Source organism: Pinus tabuliformis, chromosome 7 (genome assembly GCF_031772625.1).
Source record: "Pinus tabuliformis cultivar Carrire ecotype Pingquan chromosome 7, CPIR1, whole genome shotgun sequence".
Classification (NCBI taxonomy): domain Eukaryota; kingdom Viridiplantae; phylum Streptophyta; class Pinopsida; order Pinales; family Pinaceae; genus Pinus; species Pinus tabuliformis.
In genome coordinates, this window is record NC_142293.1 from 1,580,770,591 (window position 1) to 1,580,787,560 (window position 16,970).

At 37.8% G+C, this 16,970-nt stretch overlaps 1 protein-coding gene across 1 annotated transcript in view; it reads left to right on the forward strand.

The window, feature by feature from the left end:
* The first annotated feature begins 8,554 nt into the window (after positions 1-8,554).
* The window catches only part of LOC149254117 (uncharacterized), a 342,370-nt gene continuing 333,954 nt past the window's right edge, over positions 8,555-16,970 (forward strand). Inside the window, 1 exon segment of the mRNA XM_089460071.1 lies at positions 8,555-8,863. Within this exon segment, the coding sequence (XP_089316197.1) occupies positions 8,699-8,863 (165 nt within the window). The 5' untranslated portion in view covers positions 8,555-8,698.

Here is a 16,970-nt window from a genome sequence, read left to right on the forward strand (position 1 = left end):
TACATGAGATGCATATTGAAATGACTACAACAACAGTTACGAAGATTGAAACTAGTTACATTTCCAACAAAATGAACTTGGGTTGACTCTTCTTATATGTCCTTTGTCCTTTAAGACGTTAACACTAGAGCCCCCAACCTTCACCCTCCTTACAACTACCTAGATTTCTTAGCAATTGATCTAGGGCTACTTTGAGCACCTACTTGTTGCCCTCCAACAACCTTGAGATTCCTAATGCACTTTGTCTAACCTAGACAACTCATTCACTATCAAAAAATCAACCTTATGCACATCAATACATACCTTTATTCATTGTCTTAGGTTTGTTTCTTCCTATTGTAGGTTTCATCCTGGTTAGGCTTGATGTCAGTCTATTTCAACACCTTATTTCTCCTTCCAAAACCTTCTCCACAGTTGCGGCTCCTTCCTCCTATGCTCCTCTTCCCTTTGTTGGCTACCGAGACTGATCTACACTTGGTTTCTAGGCCTTTCGTCCCCTCCACAAGTTGTTATAGACTTCGACCTAGGTTTTCAAATGCCATATGGATATGTAACCTCCAAAATCAGATAGAAAACCACTCAATATGTCATGCAAATAACCTATAATCCATCCAAAACAACTAGGCCTTGCTCCTAATCTCCTTCGTTGGGGTCTACTCCTGCTCTACGGGCAAAACAAAAGTGCATCTTATGAAATGTTTCTCCTTGGATGTGCGGAAATGAGCTTAGCATCACCTTTTATTTATACACTTCACCTTTGGATCCAATGCATCCATTGAGGGCACATAACTAAGCTAGTCAACTTGTCTTATGTGCCACTAGCCCAACAGAAAAATACAAATTTTAATATCTTCATTTGTAGAGCTCCTCTTTTGGTTTTCTTTGAGGCCCTTGTTCCTTTTAGGGTCCTGTACAATCTCCAAAAGTAAAAAGTCAAAATATTCTTGTGGTTTCACACACACCAACTTGGGTGAAAAGCCCACATGCTTGGGTTCTTATCCCAAAAAGCCACCTGTGGTTTCAATTCCTCCAAAACCCCAAACCCAAGGGCTTGTAGTACCTCCCAAGCTACAAATCTCAATAGATTCAACCATAGAGAGCCCACAAATTCATCAAGAATTTGCTAACATCCTGCTGTCAAGGATCTCTTTTCCAGTAATCAATGGTTACGGTTCTTTGAAAAATTCATGGGATTCGATGATGAGATTACTCAAGAGTTTGTTGCAGGTCTCCAACCTCAAGGATAAAATGATTCCATCACCATTATAAGGGGACACATCATCCATTTGACCGAAGAAGTCATCAACAGAGTAACCACACTGTCCCTGGGTGTGGGATGGAGCAAGGAAGAGAGGACAAAGGCTATCATAACCAAGAAGGACTTTTTCCTTATAGAATAACAACTCATTAAGGAAAATGGGGTCAGAAGAGAAAGCTTACCCTGTCTATAGGATGAGGTAGCATACCATGTTTTGAAGTACATATCTTGTGAAGGAAGACTTAACATTATCTATGCCTATCAATTTAGGATGCTCTACCAACTAAGGTTCCAAATGAATTTTCCCATCCAAGACAGATTGAGCATTCCTCACTTTCTTTTCCAGTCCATCATAGAGATGAGCCAAAAAGTAAGAGGAGGGAAACATAAATACATGGCACACCATGGGCTCATAAGATTAATTGTCATAGATGCTTTGGAGGGTCTTCAAAACCCTGTGGTTTGGGCTGACTTCGTGGAAACAAACAATAAGGTCTTCCTTGAAACATAAGCACAAGCCCAATTAGAACTTGGAGAAGCAACAACAGAGAAGGGATATGTAGAAGAAGAAGAGGAAGAGGCCAGAGGAGGAGATGATGAGCCAAAAGAAAAACCAGAAAAGGAAGTAAAAGGGGAAGAAGGAGAAGAAAAGGTGCAAACTGAACTAAAAACCAAAACAACACTGCCTAAGAAAGACCCAATCAATCCTATTATGACACAAATAGCAAAAAAAGGACTCCAAGGCCACTGGGACATTTTTTAGGCCACAAAAGAGAAGGAGAAGGGAGTAGAAGGAAAGTACTTCAGAGAGGAATAGAGAAGCGGAAGTTGCTGCCACCCTGACAGCCCTAAGTACCCCTACTAAACCAAAGGTAAGGAGGCCAAGACAACCCCCTATTCACTTCAAGAGAAGGAAGAGCAACATAACAAGGCAAGGGAAGCCTCAACCCCTGTCAAACAACAAGGGGGAGAATTGGAAAAAGGTATGAAGCCATTAGAAGAAATAACCTCCATCAAAACTAAATGAAAACAACCATAGGCCCCACAAAAGAGGTTACGTACCAAGAAAACTGTTAGAAAATTATTTATTACAAAGCAATGGAACACATAAAATATATTGCAGAAATATAAACACAGAAATTGCATAAAACAAGAGAGACACGGATATACGTGGTTCACCCAATTTGGGCTACGTCCACGGAGAAACAACCAATCCTTCCTTTTATATTATCCAACAAAATGAAGAGATACAACCTACAATAGATCTGTTGTAATTCCCTCTTCGCTCTCACACAATCTCCTCTCTCTCTCTCACTTAGAATACACACCTCTACATAGACGCAATACAATTCCCTCATATATAGCGAGGGGTTGCCTTCTAGGGCAAAAGACCCTAAATTAAACATAACTTCTACCGTCATATTTATGCCTAATGAATGGACCAGATTGACTACGAAATTACAACATTTTACAAGGCAATTTTACATCTATTTTTAGCTTCAAGGGCGTTGCCCTCGATCCCCCGCCAGAGGGGGCTCCCCCCCGGACCCCCCTTGCAGCACAAATAACGGGCAGTGTTGCCGCCCCATTACGAACTAGGGTCTAATGTGGCGATACCTTTGAATAAAGAAGATAATCAGGCTCCACACCCAACAATAACCCAAATCCCTAAATAGACCATCAAGCTACAAGAGAAATTGACAGTGCTACAGGAAGGCACTACACAACTACAAGAACATGAAGGATAGATATAAGAAGAGGTTGTGGGGATGGTAGAGCAAAATTTAGACCTACAAGAGCCAGATCCCCAACCAGACTTGGCATCCTACTACAGATGGTTTGAAGAAGGGAAGATCCTCCCTACACATTTTGTAGTTCCATTATTCTTTGAGCTTAAGAAGGAAAGGGGTCGGACCCACAGGTGGATGCAAATTGCAAAATCCAAAGGGGTTGAGGATGTGGGTCTGATGGAAGAGAAGATGAAGGAGACGGGTGAGGAAATGGTTGAACTCATAATCAAGGAAGATAATATGAGGGAGTAGTTGAAAACATATAATAGAAGGCTAAAGGCCCAACTGTAGGAGAAAGAGGAGCAACTTGCCATCATGGAAGCCATTAAGTGTAAGCATCCATCAAAAACTCATTCAATGTTATTAAAGGAACAATGGTACCAATTCCATATCAAAACCTTGGAACAACATCGTTCTTCTTGAAATATGTAACTAGGTTTGGTCTTCATAATGACATATGTAATCATGATTTTATGTATTTAATGTAAAGAGAAAAAAAAATTATTATTGTTATTCTTGAGGCATGAGTTTCATGCTCAAGGGAAATTTATTTTTAGGTCAAGCACCCATTGAGTCCTTCAAGGTTTGTCATAAAGTTAATTGAGTCATTGTCATGAATTGAAGACCCATTTGGGCATGTTACATATTGTAAAGAAAAAATTATTTGAGTCAAAATATAGTCAAAAGACCCTCCAAATACCTCGTCATGGTGCAAAGATCAAGTTGTCCTACACACATGGACAAGTCGGCCTAAAAGGTGAAATTTGACCTAGTGAAAGACCTATATAAAGTATTCGACCTAGTCAAAGACCTATATAAAGGAGACTTTGACCTCACTTGGTAGAGACACATTCACTCAACAATTCGTACAAGGAAGAGCAAGAAGTGCGAAGAAGAGAGAGACTAGAAGAAGACAGGAAAAATGAGTTTTCTGATTTGGTAAGTCAAGTTGATAAGAAGAAGGTTTCATCTCAAGCGAATAAGAAAAGAAGGATAAGGTCTCCATCATTCTCTCACACATGTCACTTAGGGTTTCTACAAAAGAATATGTTGGAAGAACGAAGTTGTAGAAGAATCTGCTAGAGGAGTCGAAGTTGTAGAAGAATATGCTAAAGGGGTCGAAGTTGCAGAAGAACCTACTGGAGGGGTTGAAATTGCAGGACTTGCTAAAGAATTTGACTTGGTTTTGGAGGGTCTTGGTCAAGGGTCATAGGTGTTGGAATTCGTCAATTGAAGATTCTATAAGAAGAATAATTATTGTGGGTTTTCCTTTAAAGTGGAGAGGTTTTGGCCCTAGCTGATTGCCTATATCACGTGCCCTATTGTTTCATTGTTATTTATGGTTTGGTAGTTGTTTGATGAAAAAAACATAATAATAATGAGGGTGAAAAAGAATCTAATCAAGATAAGTAAAAAAACATCACAAGTAGTTGTTAAAGTAAGATAAATCATCTAATCTAGCTGCACTAGATTTCTCAACAACTCTCTCCCTTTCCAAGATTACACAAAAATTATTGAGTTTGTCATAAAGCTAGTATTGAGGATATAGATAAAATGTGTGAATTTTACATGCATAATTTGACATCGACTGACATGAACTTTTGGGACCCCAACTTAAGAATGTGGGATGCACAATTAATAGCCTTGGCTTCATGTCTTACCCATGGAGAGGCCAAAGCTGAAGGAATCAAAAGAGTCATGGATAGGGAGGTGAATGAACCCTTATGGATCAAAGCAAAGTCAAGAGGCCCTTTCCTTGTCACTAGTAATCATAAGCTCATTGCTGCAGATCCCAGGCTAGCACCATCATACACTAAGAAACAAAAGCAAGCCATTTTACACTTTGAGGGTACCTTTAGATTACTAGCAAATGAAAGCCTGCAAGCTTGTCAAAGAAGGTGTCATACTCTGCCACATAGCTTGAAGATGAAAGAATATCACTCCCCGAAAGGCTAATAAATTATTTGGATAATATCCCTCTGTACAAGAGGATAATCCAGAGATTAGGGATCGATTAGATTGGGTTAAAGTTCAACCCTCCTCTACTATTGGGCTTACAAGAAAACAAGGAACATGTAAAGGAACAAAGATAATGGGTAGAGATTGAGAAAAATGCATGTTTCCATCTTGAATAAGGCATCCCTTCTAAGGTGGCTTGGGATGTCAAAGAAGCCACCAGGGCCATGAATGAGGTATAGTTAAGAGACTAAGTTGCTTCAAGGATTAACAACACTTTCAATAGGGGGTATAATGGGCCTCCCAAATAGGTACAATTCAAGGCCCATTTGACCATCCTTCAACACATTTTAACCTCTCTCTTTGCATTTGATGACATCTTTTTGAGCTATAATGTGTTCACTAGGAAGGTTAAGGAATATTTGTCATATCCTGTAGCCTAATGCATTAAATGTGCAGGACAAGGAGCATTTATTTGCAAGAGAACGTTGGAGACCAACAAGAAGAAATGTAGGAGGCTTGTTCCTTGCATTAATCCATCAATAACTCAACTGACTTGTGGGCAGTTACTACCCCTCAGTGACTGTGAAAATCTCAAGAGACCAGATCCATTTTTGTGGGATTGGAGGGAAACAACCCTCCCTTAAAGGAGGCTTCCACTCACTCATTTTTGTATAAATAAAAGAGCTTAGCATCTCAATAGGATTCAACTTTTTAGAGTAAGATAGTGAATATTAGAGCTAGAGCTTGCTACTTGTTATTTCCATTGTCATGTTATGTATTTGAATAGTTTCTGAGATCAATGAAAATCATCTTTTTGCCTCCAATTTGAGGTTGTTTTAATGGAGCTGAGTTTCCATAGGTTAGGAGCCAACCCAAGCACTCAAACCCCTCTATTGTATACTATTGTTATGCATTTCTTTTTCTGCACTTAGCCTAGTTGTGTCTCTTTTTGCAAATCTATTTATATGTAAAAGTCTTGTCTCTGTAGATTGATCAGTCAGGTCTCTTTAGAAGTTGGTTGTAGGTCTTATGAGGAAAAGCACACAAATATAATCTTTCTTTTATGTAATAGTTAGATCCTAGTTTAAATTCAACTCATCCTTTCCTATGCATTTTGGTTTTCTGCAATTAGTATTTTAGTAGTCCTTTAATCATGATGTCTTTGCTAGTTGAATAATCACTTTGTGTGCAAGTGAGATCTATTGGTTCAGAAGGCAAAATAACATCATTTTCCATCACCAACACCATCTCCTTCAACACCCTTCTTCCCATTTCCTTTCATTCCTCCAAACTGTCTGTGCACAAAAAATTACATTACAAAGTTGTAAGAGACCGTTAGTTTGCTTTTTCCCCTTATGCAAGATGGGCTACTAAGTAGATCTAAGCTTGGAAAGGTCCTTGGCACTATTTCATAACCTCCCACAACCTTCTCCCACCTTCAGATTGCTTTTAGAATCCTTAGATCACTCTCAAATGCAACCCTGTAGCAATATAGGGCATCCTATAGCACTTCACAGAATTGATCAGAACTCGGCCATAATTGCCTCTTAAGCCTATTTTTTGCTTTCATCACTCTCCAACATTCCCTAAGCCTTGGAATCCAACTTGAGAATACCATAAACCCCTTGTATATCTTTCTTTCTTCATTATAGCTTTAAAAATGAAATTAGGGTTTACTGTTTTGGTTATGAGTTAAGTAGCATAGAAATGTTTTTTATTGATTTGTTCTAAGCATTTGATGGTTTATGCAAACGGAATAGAGTTTACCTTGATTGCAATAATATAGGTTTGATTTCTTGTAAGATAGATTAGAATAACTGATTTTGTGCAATTAGCTAGGGTTTACTTTTCTGTTATTTATCTTCTACAAGACAAATTAAGATTTCCTTTGCAATCTTTCTTTCCATGCAAATAGATTAGAGTTTCCTTGATGTAGTAGCACAAATAATGCTTCAATTATTTCCTTTTCTTACAAAGTTAAGTTTAATAGTTTGCCTTCTTAGGAATTTTGCAAAATGCTCTCTGCACATTTCAGTTCAATCCATTACTTCAGAGCAACTTAGGTAGAAATCTTGCTTATTGTGCATATATCACTGTCACCTCTTAAGTTTGTACAAACTACAAATTGATAAATTAAAGCTGGTAGCCTTGGGAGTTGCAACATTCTTGTTGCAATATCAGGACTCATCACTTTTTTGAGTTGAATTTTCGAAGAGTTGTTCCTCCTCTTATTGTGTCTTAAGCTTCGAGGGGAATTTATTTTCAATTTGCTCACATTTGTGATAAAAGCAACATTTAGAGGAGACATTTTTATGATATACTCCCCATAAGAATTATTGCTTTCAAAGTGATGTTGGAAAGTAAATGTCTATCGAGATCCAAAATAACATATTGCAAATGCACGTTTTCCTTTTCAAAGTATGTTGTGATTATTAGATAAAGGTGACTACACCATCATCATACTAAAGGAATGTAGAATTCAACGGATAATATGTGACGTTGGATGTAGATCAAAGTTATTGATGTGATATGGAACTTGGAATAAAAACCAATAATAGCCCAATATTTCATATAGAGACCAATGCAATTGACAAACTCATGCCCTACTTCAAAATTCCATTTACATTCTTAAAAGGAGGAAAAATACAACTAGACAATAACCTAGACCCAAAAGTGATATTTCAAAATCACAATTTCCAATCTTCATAATCCAAATTTTGAAAGTCTTTTCTCAAAGGCCTTAGGCCCACGAATCCATAAATTAACCCTTGAGTTTTGAGTTGGAAATATTTGTTTTACAATTTCCAATCTTCATAATCCAATTTTTGAAAGCCTTTTCTCAAAAGCCTTAGGCCCATGAACCCATAAATTAACCCTTAGGGTTTTGAGTTGGAAATATTATTTCTTGAAATTGTTGACATCAATTTCAACGATTCACTTGTCCACACATTTATCCAAATCATACTCTTCAAAAAATAGAGAATTATTTTTTTGCTAAAAGATAAGTTATAAATTCCTCCTCAAATGAAAGATAGAAAAAGTTTGTTACAATATTTTTGTAAAACTAATTATCAAAAGTGTTATTTTACATTTCACATACACCTAAATTTTTTATCTCCCCATAAGTGAACTATTTTCCCCTGTGCTAATTGTATTTTTATTACCAAATTCAATAGTAAAATATAACTTTTTATCATCAAATTTAATATATATATATATAAATATATAAATATAAATAATAACACCTCCCTGGAATGGTAAAATTACCAGTCCTCTTAAATGGCTAATACTTGGTGAGCTTTTCAAAACCCAACAAACTTAACTAACGAACCGACTGTAATCATTTATAAACTTTAGGACAAAAATAAATTTATCCATGAAGTTACCCAAGTTTAATCACTTATTAGTTCCAACTCAACTAAACTTACTACCCCACCCCACGTAACAATAGAATGCGAAATCGGAAACTTACCACAAGTGACCATACGATGAAACTATATAATAAGTTCAAAATTATTTTAATTTTACTTATATATATTATAATCTTATTCCTCTCAAGGAGTACAAAAAAGGAAAATTAGAACCAAGAATTTTAATTTGAGACCGCCATGGACAACGTCTTCTACGGCAATAGCTTCTTGCTTTCGATCTGAACAGCATTCAATCCTGAATAGATTGAATCCAGGGCGCAATGGAGGTGGAATTGGAGGCCAGAGTAAAGGCATTGCCCTACAAAATAAGGGGCATGTCCCGAGAATCGCCCACTCAGAAGGCAGTCCATGTGTTGGATTCAGATCTCCGAACCCATTGGTCCACCGCCACAAACACCAAGGAATGGATTCTACTTGAGCTAGAGGTACAAATTTCATCCTCCTTTCACATAATTCTGGAAAATTTCATCAACTTACTCTTGTCCGAGTACAACGTTCACGAGGTCGATTCTCGCGAAATGTTTGATGTGTCAATCATCGTAGAAATTAGGTTTGTACTGTTTTGCCAACCAGTGGTCAAGAGGTCGATTCCATGGCCTTGTCAAGTTCATATGCATTACCGTGGCCTTTATTACCATTCTTTACTTAGTCTTTTTGCAAGCTTTTCAATCAGCCAATGCTTTCATGAAATTGCAGCAAAAAGTCTTTGGGTGGTCTATCTCAGGACTGTAAGCTACAGTTTCAACTCATTCATGGTATTTATATTAAAGTAATTAGAATCCACAAGGCCTTTGGTCTTCTGTTGTAGGCTCATATTCACAAGTACAAAGACCCAGGTTCAATTCTTGCCGAGGTGCGTCTGTACCTAAAGTGCTGGTTACTGTCGACACATTTAGGCACATGCCAAAGTGAATGGGAAATTAGTACCTCAATGAAGACCCCGGTTTGGGCCTTTGGTGGCGACTCGTATTCATAATTACAAAGACCTAGATTAGCTGATTTCTTTGGAAAGTGGGAGGCGGGGTTTGTGGTGTTGATATTTACAAGCGTGTTATGTGTAGCCAGTGATCGAACTAAAAAACTATGCACGAAGGAAGTTAAAAACCACTTGATTATCAGCTAACACAGCGTTTTATCTTTACGAATGGGTCACTTCTATGGGAAATTTCTAGGCACCGTACATAACCAGTAGCGAAGGTCTGCCATTATTGAGATTAATAATACTTGGAGTTCGGTTTACAGCTTATTTAGTGTGCTCGCTTTGGATAGTACTATTTGAGGTTTTATTGTTACTCCCTCTCAACTAACTAGTTCTGGCATTCAGCCCATTGTATAGTCTACCCAAGTTTCCTAAAACATGAAGTGCAGAGAAAATGATTTAGAAATTTGATTGGGAAAAACAGAGTTCTACGAGTGTTGTAGCCAAAGAAAAAAGGTTCAGACTGAGATTTCAAACAAACAAGTTAATTGGAAAATATTGGTCCAGAAAATAGTAAATATTGATAATGTTTGTAGGGTATGAACTACGAATAAGTTAATAACCATCCGCCAAGGCCCAAAACCTTCTAGAATATAAATCTTGGTGCTATAAACATTTGGGATTCAATAAATAAGTTAAACAAAACCAGTTTCAAACGCTTCTTTGCAGTGCATCTTATGACTCCAAACATCAACTAAAATAGCTGGGGCATTTTTAGCATGATATGCTTTCCCAGCCCTTTGTCGTATAGGATAAACTTCACATGGTCATTCAATCTACATTGATTCGCTGTTGTGATGAATTTGCGAGCACGATGTATAGTCTTCAACATTTAGTTTTGAGGTCTAAATTGAAAACACTGCTATAAGAAATGACCAAAATTGCCTTCATAAACATTTGTTGTCACTAAATATGCAAAAATGTTGGTCAAACTAGTCACGGACTTGTAAAATAGGATTTGCATGAAAATTGTAAACATTTACAATTAAAACCTTTCATCAATACTGCCCATAAATCTCACAGTTGTCATGCTTGAACTCGAGCAATTTCTCAAATACCTGACAACATCTATTTTGCTTAACAATAATTAGCTTAGATGCCATCGACTCCAATGCTCAACCACACTTGCACACATATAAATGCAATTGTCGCTTAAAATCTGTTTGTGTTTGTAGCTCAAATAGGTATTTCCATGAGGATGTCTACTTATGGAATTCATTATTAAAAGTATCATATGTTTTTTCAGAAGTTCACTTAATTAATTAATTAATAAAATGAAAATTCTTTATTAAAGTTATTTTTAATTAATAAAGTGACTAAAATGGGTCACTTAATAATTTAATTAAAAGAAAGCCATTGATCTCACTATTAGATCTCAACCGTTGAAGATTAGGTTTTTGGTTAATGTCAAAGTTATAAAAGAAAGAGAGAGCAAAGGACAAAGACACAGAACCTTCATTCCACAAGTCACATGAGTAAAAGAGAAAATCAGAGATCTGATTTTCAGCCATTTGCAAGGATTTCAGCAGTATTTTAGCAAGGAGAAGGCAGCCAGTCTTCAGCAACCACAGACAGCCAATTAGTAGCAAGGAAAAGAGCAGTCATACAGCCCAGCAGAGCAGACTGTACTGCTGTATTATGTACAATCATATTGATTTGAGGGCAGGATGCCTTGATTTCCGTGCAAACTGTAGTTTTCCAGTTTTCTGTTCATTTGATTAATTCTCAGAGCCATTTTTCCATTTAAGGGAGCTCTTGTAAGTTTCGAAGATAATTTTGAATGATGAACTGATCTAGAAGGGCAGAAATATTTGTGCACTGTGTGATTGCTTTTCTTGTTTTCCGCTGCGTGTAAAAATTAATATGACCAGCAAGTAACTAGATCTGATCTGTTTGCTTGTAGCTGGTTCTAGGATATTTTAGCAAAATCTCCTATAAAAAAATTGTGAAAGACAGGCCTTAATGCAACGTCAGAAATTTCACCTATTTCCTATAGAGGTTTCCCAGATCTTATCCCTGTGAATTTACAGTAGTAGGGTTGATCTGAAGTATACTTGTACAGCAGCAAATAATTGGCAATGTTTTTCTCATTTTCAACCCCAATTAACAAGGCAATCCAAGAGAAAAGGATACCAAATATTTGCCAACAAGTTTCAGCACTTGAGGGCAATCTTATCAAGTATAAGCCAGATCTCAAATTCACTTTATAACAACAATAATTACAGCAGTAAATATGCCCTATCTTCTCCTTCTTCAAGATTAATGTCAAGACCTTTAACAATTTCAGCCTTAACTTATGTCAAATCAGTAAGACATACAAGTGTTGTAAATTACCAAATCATGAAGATAAAGGTACCTGAAAATCAAATCTACAATAAGCCAAGTTTGGACAACTGAAAACTTCATATATATGTATAAAGATGATGTACATTCCATAGCCTTATCCTCTAGCTCTCCAAAACTCTAGCCAGGGGAAATCAAGAAAACCCTTGCTCCACCAAATATTTTCCACAAGCTAGCATCAACACTACAAGCCTCCTTTGTGAGACATCTCCTCTTCGCCTCCACTTCAACAAGTACAAACTAGTGTTCAATCACAAAACAAGGGATGAAACTCTAACCCTAGTATTCAAGATGTCACCAAGGGATAAAACTTTGACCCTAGTACATGCCATAGCCTTATCCTCTAGCTCTCCAAAACTCTAGCCAGGGGAAATCAAGAAAACCTTTGCTCCACCAAATATTTTCCACAAGCTAGCATCAACACTACAAGCCTCCTTTGTGAGACGTCTACTCTTCGCCTCCACTTCAACAAGTACAAACTAGTGTTCAATCACAAAACAAGGGATGAAACTCTAACCCTAGTATTCCAGATGTCGCCAAGGGATAAAACTTTGACCCTAGTATTCAATTTGCTCCAAGAAACTCATGTGTCCCCGAGACAAGAGGTATAAAGTACAAAGGGGGAGTGCTTCACAAAGGGGAAGAGAGAGACAAGTGCACTCTTCTCCTCACATCTCTAATACAAGATGATGAAGTGATGTAGTCATTAGGGGAATTTAGAGGTAAAAAATGGGTCTCAAAATGAAAATTGTACTAACAAAATCAACTTTAAAAAAACCAATAGGATGAAGATGATGATGTCATCCCTAGGGGTAAATATTTTTGGGGGGAAAAGAAGGAAACTATTTTTATTAATTGTATTTTTGACTCATCTCCTTGTAGGTTTACTCAAATTTCAAGTGTGTACACTGTACACTCTTTGGATGTGGAATTGGATTCTACATCCAATGAGTGTACACCCTTGAAATTTTAGTAAATAAAGTAAAAAATATAATAAAAAAAGTTAGTTTTCTTTCTTTTCTTTTAAAAATTCACATCTCTTATTTTATTATATTTACCATTATTTTATTATTTTCCTTAGGAGGCCCATTTTAGACCTCAAATTTCCCGTAATGGATTATGAAGAGTCTCTCTCCTTCCTCTACATACATGAGAGGTAAGGGAGGCCAACAGTACTTGTGGGCCTAAACTCTCACAAGCAATCTACTACAACACAAGTAGGCACATTTGTGAAGTACTACACTCCAAGTGTGCACTTGTCAACTCTAAGGTGATGTCATACAAAAGCAAGGGCACCCCACAAGATGTGTCCATTGCTCCTCATACAAACATCTAAGGACTCCAATGCTCCTCTTAAACCATGTGCTCCCCTAGATCCACTCCACTTGCATGAACACCATTGCAACCTAGGCATCCTTAAGTCAACTCCATGTCTCCATGCAAGCATCCAAGCTACCCTATACTATATAGGGCTTAATGCCCTCGTTTGGAATGTCAAACACTCCTCCAGTGTAGGTCATCCTGTAATGTTCCCTATGGATTAATTGCCCAAGGGAGGACGAATTAGCCTATCTAACCTGTGGGCTATAGTCATTGATAAGGGGGAAATCCCATTATCCAATGTTTTGGGGCAACATTTGGTCAATTTTGGGGTAGCTGGGGCAAAAAGCCCAAATCGCGAGTTGCCCAAATTGGAGGAAATCCCATGGGGAAATCTATACATAAAGGAGAGTTGGGATTGTTTTGGATCATCAATTTGGATTTGAATATCTCTGATTTTCGCTCAAGGCTTTGAAGTTTTTAAGACCCATTCTTCTTGATTAGTTTTGGTGGACGTGATCCCACTCTAGCTAATCCTCCCATCTAGTTAAGATGGAGCCAATTCCACCCTACCTAGACACCTCTTTTCTTTGTTCAGGCACAACATATTCTCTTTGGAAGCAACTCATATTTGTTTTGACTTGTAGAAAGAAGGTTTTTAACGGATGTTTTATTTGGTTAGCAAGCTCTAGTAATGAAAGTATTCCTTGGGAATTTGATTAAAACAAATCCTCTATAATCTTGAATCAGATGCAAAACAAAGGCCAACGAATGCCCTAATCCAGACGACAAGCCAAATTTCCTAGCCACTGAATTTCTGGACAGATGGTGAAGATTCTTCGAAAAAGGGTCCTAAGATAAGCTAACGGTTCTTGGTTTGTGGGATGGCCATTCTTATTCCCCATAGAGCTGACGTCAGAAACTTCTGTGGCACAACGAATTGTTTTGTGGTATCATCGCACATCTAGGGTGCGAAATTATATGAGAGATAGACATATGAATTTACCCTAGGCATGCAATGAAGGGCAATCTCCTATTGCGACTGAGGGTTAGTTTTCTAGGGCAACCATCCGCACTATAGAAACGACTAACATTAGGCACTTGGCGATACCTGTGGCCACCTATGAGGGTAATCCTGCAGCTATTAAGTTTTTTTTTGTGGCTATCCACAGGGAGAAGACTTGCCCTCTAATACAGTGATCTCAAAACTGCACAATAGACGACGAGTTAGGGTAATAACAATTGAATTGGATTGTATAGTTTAGCCATTGTTGAACATTGGTTTACTTAATTTGCCAATTGCAAAATCAGTGTTGTATATGGGAATTTAATTGGTTGGATATACCCACTGTTTGTTGGGCAGCGAACCTTAAATGATTGTGATTTGGCTGAAGAATCTTATTGCTGTGGAAAACTTTATGTTCATGTATACATAGAAGGATACCCGCTGCTATTTGAATGTGCATTGCACATACATAATCTTTTTGATTTATTTAAAAGAACCCTAGTCACAAAAGAACCCTATGGGAAAAATTTCCTTAGGATATTATACATCCTCTTGAGCAAGCAACCAATCCCACGTGGTTATCATGAAGAACATCCCACATTGTTTAAAGATCTCCAATGCTCCAAGGTAGGATGTCATGTAAACATCCAATTAAGGTCAAACAACCATTGAGTAAACCACGTTCAATGTGCAAGTCTATCATGAACCATACAAGGGCTAATCATACTCCATATACCTCAAATCCCATGAAGCACCTGTAAACACGGTGTGAACACTTTCATAATAACCTCGAAAGCTAACACTCCCTCTTTATGAGGGAAGTGTTTTCACCAACATCTATTGATTCCCTCTTCAACTCCACCAAACTATCCATCTACAAATCAATACCTGTTGTAGTCTTGAAATCAAACCAAACACCATCCTCCATCAAGATATCGCCCTCTCCTCCTCAAGATAACTAGAAGGATCATAGATTGAAGAAGCCAGTTCAATGTGTCTAGAATATATCCTCGAAGGTATACTCACTCCTAGAATATATACTTGGAGCTATACTCCCATTAAAGATCTAGGCCCTCCTACATGCTCTTTAGTCTTATGCAGTGTTTAGGTGAGCCATTTCAATTTGTTGCATATTGGGGTGGAGGGCGAGGGCATATCTACTCCTAATCTCAGCTCATCTACCCTTGAATTATACTCATCTCCAGTCATGAGCTAGTCTTTATAACAACAATCTACTCATTCCCCTCAATCATTAAAGGAGAATCCTGTGAACTAGAGGATCTCGCATCCTCATTGAACTTCACATCTTTGCTTACGAATGTTTTTCATTGCACTAGAATGCATATCCTATGGTAGAAGGTATTGATTTATCCATCAACACAAAATGTTATCACAACATCTTGAACCTTCAAGGAATTCTAATTACTTGTGAATTTGAAGGAATTTAACTTTGGATCGTCAACGACTTGTCAAACTCCATCATCCTTCAAATCAACATAATAGGCCAAAATCATCTCACACCGTTCATGAGTTGTCCAAGACATCTTGCAAAGATAATCACATCTCCATACAAGGTCAAGAGTAGTGGATCACATATATCAAAATCACAAAGATAGAAGTCTACACAAGTCACATCCATGTTAAAATACCAATCTCATGGTATAAGTGATAACACTCGTGGTAAGACAACTGTTAACAACCTATGAACATGAGAATCCCTCTCATGCACCTCAAAACTTTGGACAACTGATAGATCAACCTAAGCATGACCATTTCCTCTTTCTGATAGAATATTGCAGCAAGAGTATCATCAAGGTTGATTCCCTCTATAGGAGATAATCCAACAACTTTATCCCCATACTCCATAACACTCCTATCAACGACAAGCTTGGAATTTCTGTTTGTCTCGCCATACTTGCTCTACATGTGCCTCCTTGAGTTTAGAAGGTTTATCCAGTTTCTCATTGGAATGTACAAGTACCACTAGATCAACAAGAACCTATAAAGGACACCTCTCTTGCCCCTTTAGCCAAAGTCCTGTAAGAAAATGCAATGTGGCAGCTTATTATTTCTTATTTTCGTTAACTTTGATACTTGCTTGTGAATTTTAGTTAATCTTCTTGATGTTCTTTAGTTAGATCTTTTCATCAAACAAATATCAAGAATGAAACAACAATAGAGGACACAGAAATTAGGCTCTCAGCTAGGGCAAAACCCTTCTAAGGGGAAAACCTGAAAAACTCTTCTCTTCTTAGAATCTGCTTCAATTGAGACACAATGACACAAACCCTAGACCAAGTCCTTCTCCAAGTACCAAGTCATCCCTCCAACAAGTCTTTCCCTGATTCTGCACCAACCAACTTTAATACTGCAACTTTGACCTGCCAACTTCAATACTGCAACTCGTTCTGCAACTTTGACCCTGCAATTTTGGCCTTGCAGCTTTTCCAGAAACCCCAATTCTGCTTCCTCTTGAGACCTTCCTAGAGCAAGACAACTCTTCCTAAGGTCAACAAAGTCCAGGTAGGGTATTCTCTCTTCCCGCTGCAAGATTCTGCACTTCTTCCTCTTGCAACTCGGATCTGCAACTTTGGCCTCGTTCTGCAGCGCCAAAAACCCTAGAACTTCGTACGTGTGAGAGAGATAGAGCCCCAAACCAAGATATTTCATCCTTCTTTCTTCTCTTAGACCTTCACACTCCTTTTTCCATCTTCTCAGTTACAGATCAAACTCTTTCTTGATATATCGAACTTGTGGAGTGAGTGAGTCCAAATGAGTTCGAACTGCTTCTTTATAGAGCCTTCTCAAGGGGTCGAATCCCCTCCTTTAGGCCGACCTGTACTTTTGGAGATTCCAGGACTTTCTAAACTAAAAAATAATTCTT